The 4674-nt window shown below is 34.1% G+C and overlaps 1 protein-coding gene across 2 annotated transcripts; it reads left to right on the top strand.

Annotated features, from left to right (window-relative positions):
* Nucleotides 1-1167: 1167 nt before the first annotated feature.
* LOC149406552 (uncharacterized) lies at nucleotides 1168-2991 on the top strand. Of its 2 annotated transcripts, none has more exons than XM_089607542.1 (3): nucleotides 1168-1991; nucleotides 2235-2487; nucleotides 2592-2991. In XM_089607542.1, the coding sequence occupies exons 1-3, from the start codon at nucleotides 1813-1815 to the stop codon at nucleotides 2664-2666; spliced, it is 507 nt and encodes a 168-aa protein (XP_089463668.1). In that variant the 5' UTR covers nucleotides 1168-1812; the 3' UTR covers nucleotides 2667-2991. The 2 variants fall into 2 exon arrangements, with proteins under 2 accessions (XP_089463668.1, XP_089463673.1); XM_089607547.1 differs by having other exon boundaries at nucleotides 2549-2991.
* The last annotated feature ends 1683 nt before the right edge of the window (nucleotides 2992-4674 follow it).

Raw genomic sequence — 4674 nt, 5'->3', positions numbered from 1 at the left:
AGTGGAAGAGGAAGACATGTATTCTTCTCTTAACTATTTTTATTGTCTTTGTTTAGGCACTCATCTTCTTAATCTGCTTGTTTAATTTGTTGCGTTACTAAGATAAGAGATGGGAACTATGTAAAGCACTGAGTTTTACATATGCAATTATTTTTGTTTGAAAGTATTATGCTTCATCTCACAAAAGGAGTTCACAAACTAAGCAGTTTTCACTTCTCATTTTAAACAAACATAACTGTAATTTGTTTTGGGGCTGGTAATTCCTTCTGAGACTTTTCCTGAACAAACTTTAGAAATAAAAAGAAAGTATTCTTTATGAATATGAATATCAAGCGAGATTATTCTCTTGTACTGTTGGTCTTTAAATATAGCATGGTTCAAAATTTGTACTATTAAGGCCTAGGCTTTATAGCCCATTGGCCTCTTGCTACCATCTGAATGAATCTTACTATTACTGTTGTCATTATGTTAAGTCATGATAACATAGCTAACCCCTGATACCTTTATTTTTAGCGTTCTTTTTACATCGTAAAACATAACCCTGTGTGTCTCTGTAGGTGTGTGTTGTGTGGTCAACAATATGAATCTCCGTCTAGCTCGATTCTATTAGGATGTACTTTATCTGTACATATTTATTTTGTATTGGCTCTTTTTAGTTGGAGCGCTTTGGTTTGTGTTAGTCCTAATCGATCTCTGGTTCTTTTATTTATTTATTTACGAGTGTTAATGTAGCACCGAATAAACTTAACATTGATGTGTTTTCACTTACTTCATGTGCCTTGATGACTACAGTACCATTTCTCTTATGCCTTGATGACTCAGTTTCTTAATGTGCGCGCTTTGATACTTGTACTTTGAAGTGATTTTGTTGCCAATTTTACTTTTATATTTTGTTGCCTCTTTTTAGTTGAAGCGTTTTGATTTGTGTGAGTCGGAGTCGATATCTGGTTCTTTATTACTTCTTTTCAAATGGTATTGTTGCACTGGATAATAGAACTCAACAGTGATGTGTACAGAATCATAATGGTACAGAATCATTTATCTTATGCCTTGACGAATTAGTTTCTTCACGTGCTTTGCTATTTTACCTCTACTTTGAGGTGATTTCGTTGGCCATAATCCAAATGTTGCTTCTCACAGTAACTAGTTGTGAGAATAGGGCTTTAACTTTAAGATTTTTTTTAGTAAGCGTGACCTTTGATGGGTAATATTTCTACTGAATTTCCCTTTCTAATAATGAAAAACTGGTATTTGAGCTATTGTTGTGCTTTTCGAGTCTGGAAGGAATTTCACAATGAGAACATAAGATAGGACATTATAATATCAATAAATTTAGGTATATTCTACTGTGAATTGATCGAATTGTCTTCTAATTTTTCCTTATATTATTTATATAGGAAGGTGTTTTCCCTTGTAAGTCTTGTAGATTGTCTCGACCTTCCTTTGGTTGGTAGGGACATATAACTCCTTTTTTTTTTAATCTATTATTCTATGATGTAGTCGGTCATGCTCTTACCTACAATAATAATATCAAAACTTGTGGCCCCATTGAGTTTCTATCTTTATGTGTGTTTAATTTTATACATAGTTTAAGATTTCAGTCTCATGAAAATCGTTTATATCAGTATTAGCCACTGTTTTTCTATGGCATCAAAGCCTTAAAATAAGATCACTACTTTATTAGCTGAGTGATGTCTTGGTGTGCATTAAATTAAAATTCTTGTGGTATTACTCTTTCGCAGATATGGTCAAGACACAAACCCAATGCTTTTGGATTTTGCTATTTTTGTGATCGGTTGATTTTCTGCCTGAATGGTCTATTGGCTTGCCTTTATCTCGTCTTTCAAGATGGTCTGGGTCAGTTTAGCAAACGCTGATTTATTTACATTGGCTTCTCTCTTAATGAAGCATGACATATCATTATGGATTGGGACTCAGTTTCTTTTAGTACCAGAGCCGACTTTATACACAAAGACGAATGGCTTGTTGCGGTAAACAAGCCTCTGACTCAGATTAACACTATTCTTATTTTTATCTTTCTCTATTTTTTTGGCCGTGCACATCCTTTATACCATTTTCGTTTTTACCTTTTAGCTTACCAACCTTTGTATGCTTTTAAAAGTTTCATGTTTTATGAATACCTATCATCTCAGTATAAGTAGAAGGGAATTTCCTTAAAAAGAACTAGTTCTATTGAAATGATTAAAGTATATTTCTAATTTGTAAATTAAAAGATTAATGTGCAGTACTATGGATGCCTTATTCGATAGTTATAAGTTCTGCATTTTGTCCCATTCCCAAACTCCGGGATGGGACAAAATCATGGTGAAGTGGAGTCTATGCCACGGAATGTCAAAATTCGGGACGTGGGGAGTCTACGCCGCTTCTGACGTGAAAAGGTCCCGTTCGGATCCTCATTCAGAGACATCGAAACGCCGTTCGAAGTGGCGTCGGTGCATGTATAAGGGCAAGATAGGGACGGAGGAGGTAAGTATCTTGAATAAAATTGCAGCCAAATTAAAAATTAAAATCACGTTTCATTGTGCAGTTGAGCAATTTCTTTATTTGAAATTTAATATTTTGCAAATCAGTCAAGATTTCGCATTTGTTTCGAGAACTACTTCATGGATTGGGACGCAGTTTCTTTAAGGTATTGGTCTCTGTGAGGTTGCTCATGTGCGAGATTGTATATTTCCTTTCTGCATACTTCTCTGTTCAAGATGGTTTGGGCATTTATACCGAGTGATGTTGATTTGTTCTTTATATCGGGTTTCTCTTATGTAAGTTTCTTGCCATGATCCTAGTGCAACACCTGGTTGCGGAATTGATCAGTGGTTGGAACTTATTTGGTTCTCAGTTTTTCTGTACAGATTCTTCCCTGTGGCGAGTCACTATGGTATCAGTTCTCCAAGGGGCTTATGCCATGTGTTCGGTTGCTTTTATTTTGGGACCGTGTATTGACTTCAAGGGTCTTATATTTTGGTTTGATTACTTATATTTTGGGATGGTGATTTGCTTCTGACCCGGTACTAGATGCTTTTTTGCCCTTTATTTGAGGTTAAATGGTGGAATTTAGGATGTTTTGGTATATAAACAGACACGTATTTCTAGTTATAAGGGAATTGAATGAGTCGTTGGTCAACACTTCTTTTTGGTGAGTACTGATTTGCGTTGGGCTTTTACATTTGGATCCCTGGCTGTCTCGAGTATTCATCTTCTGGCTGTGAGGATGGGTATAATCTGTGAATGGTGAATTCTTAAATGTTTCTGCGCATGGAAAACATGTTCGTTTTTAGGAGATCTATCGTCACACCATGCTTGGATTATCGATCATTCCGGGAGAAAAGTTTCTATTCTCGGTCTTCGTGGAGGTCAAGTATCAAGACGCTATTGGTCTTGCATGAATATCCATATTATGTCTTTTGGCTTCCTTGCATTTATTGCTGATTTTTTTTTAATTGGTTTGCGATTGAATGTCTTAGATTTTTACGGCACTCTATGATTTAACCTCTTAGATTCTTCTTACCTGGTTCTTAATGATTGAAATTCTCAGATTGTTTTTACTTGGTTTTTTATGATTGAATCTCTAGACGTATACAGTACTGTTTGGTTAGCTTTACCATTTTCTTTTATGTTCTATATTAATTATATTATAAGTAGGTCCCTTTGTAGTGTCGTTCATGTAAATTCTCCATTTTTTGTCTGGTTTTTATGAATTTGCGCGTGATAGTACTATGAAGATGTAGCCTTAATTAGGAATATATTTTGAGTTCAATACTCATTATTGTTTACTTTGTTTACTTTCTCTTTAGTGGGTTGTCTTTATTTTTGTGGTGTGTGGCTTTAAATACTTGTATTTTGTGTAGTGCGTGATGATCGTGGCATAATAAAAAATTGGTTTCGAGTATGATGCTCGTATCAGTGTCATTTATTTGTTTGATGTTTATACTTTCCTTGTGTGATATGATTTTTAGTCTATACTATATGTTTGTGTTGTTAGCTTTTTATCTTTCTTATCTCGTATGGGTGTATGACGGTGAGATGATTTATTTATTTAATGTCTACCTCACGGTGTGTTTGTGTTAGATTTGTTTTGGTCAGTACATTATGCTTGCATAGTGCATGATAGACACTTATTATTTATTTATACTGATAAATATACAATTCGTATGTTTATTCAGTCAACTTTTGATTTAGAAATCAGTCTATATACGTTTGTATTGATGTCATTTATAGTGGCATACTATGATAGTTGTGGTGGTTTTATGCAAGCTATTTAGGCCTTTTTTTTACAACTGGGTTTTATTTATTTATCTATTACTTATTTACAAAATATGAGACATATAAAGAAAAGAGAGTATACAACACTTAACAATATTTTTAGGGATGAAAATGGAAATATGACCATTTGGAGCAGCAAAGGCAATGTTTTTTTTAGCAGAGAATATAGGAATAAGGAGAGAAACTGAGGGACGCAGAAAGATATAAAGCTTTTGGATCTATGGACTTGATTCTCTAATCTTTCTCTTGTATTTTATCTTCCATGAGACAACATAAGTTTTGTAATTCTGAAACTATAGTCGAAAGATAATTTTAATTAAGGAGTTAGGAAAATATGGAACACTAACCTGAAATTTTGAGAGCTTTGTTCATTCAAGTGTTTTTATTATGAGT

The sequence above is a fragment of the Urtica dioica genome, chromosome 1 (assembly GCF_054948205.1).
Source record: "Urtica dioica subsp. dioica isolate 48M chromosome 1, U.dioica_male_clone48M_v1_H2, whole genome shotgun sequence".
Taxonomy (NCBI): domain Eukaryota; kingdom Viridiplantae; phylum Streptophyta; class Magnoliopsida; order Rosales; family Urticaceae; genus Urtica; species Urtica dioica.
This window is presented reverse-complemented; position numbering and strand designations above follow the sequence as displayed.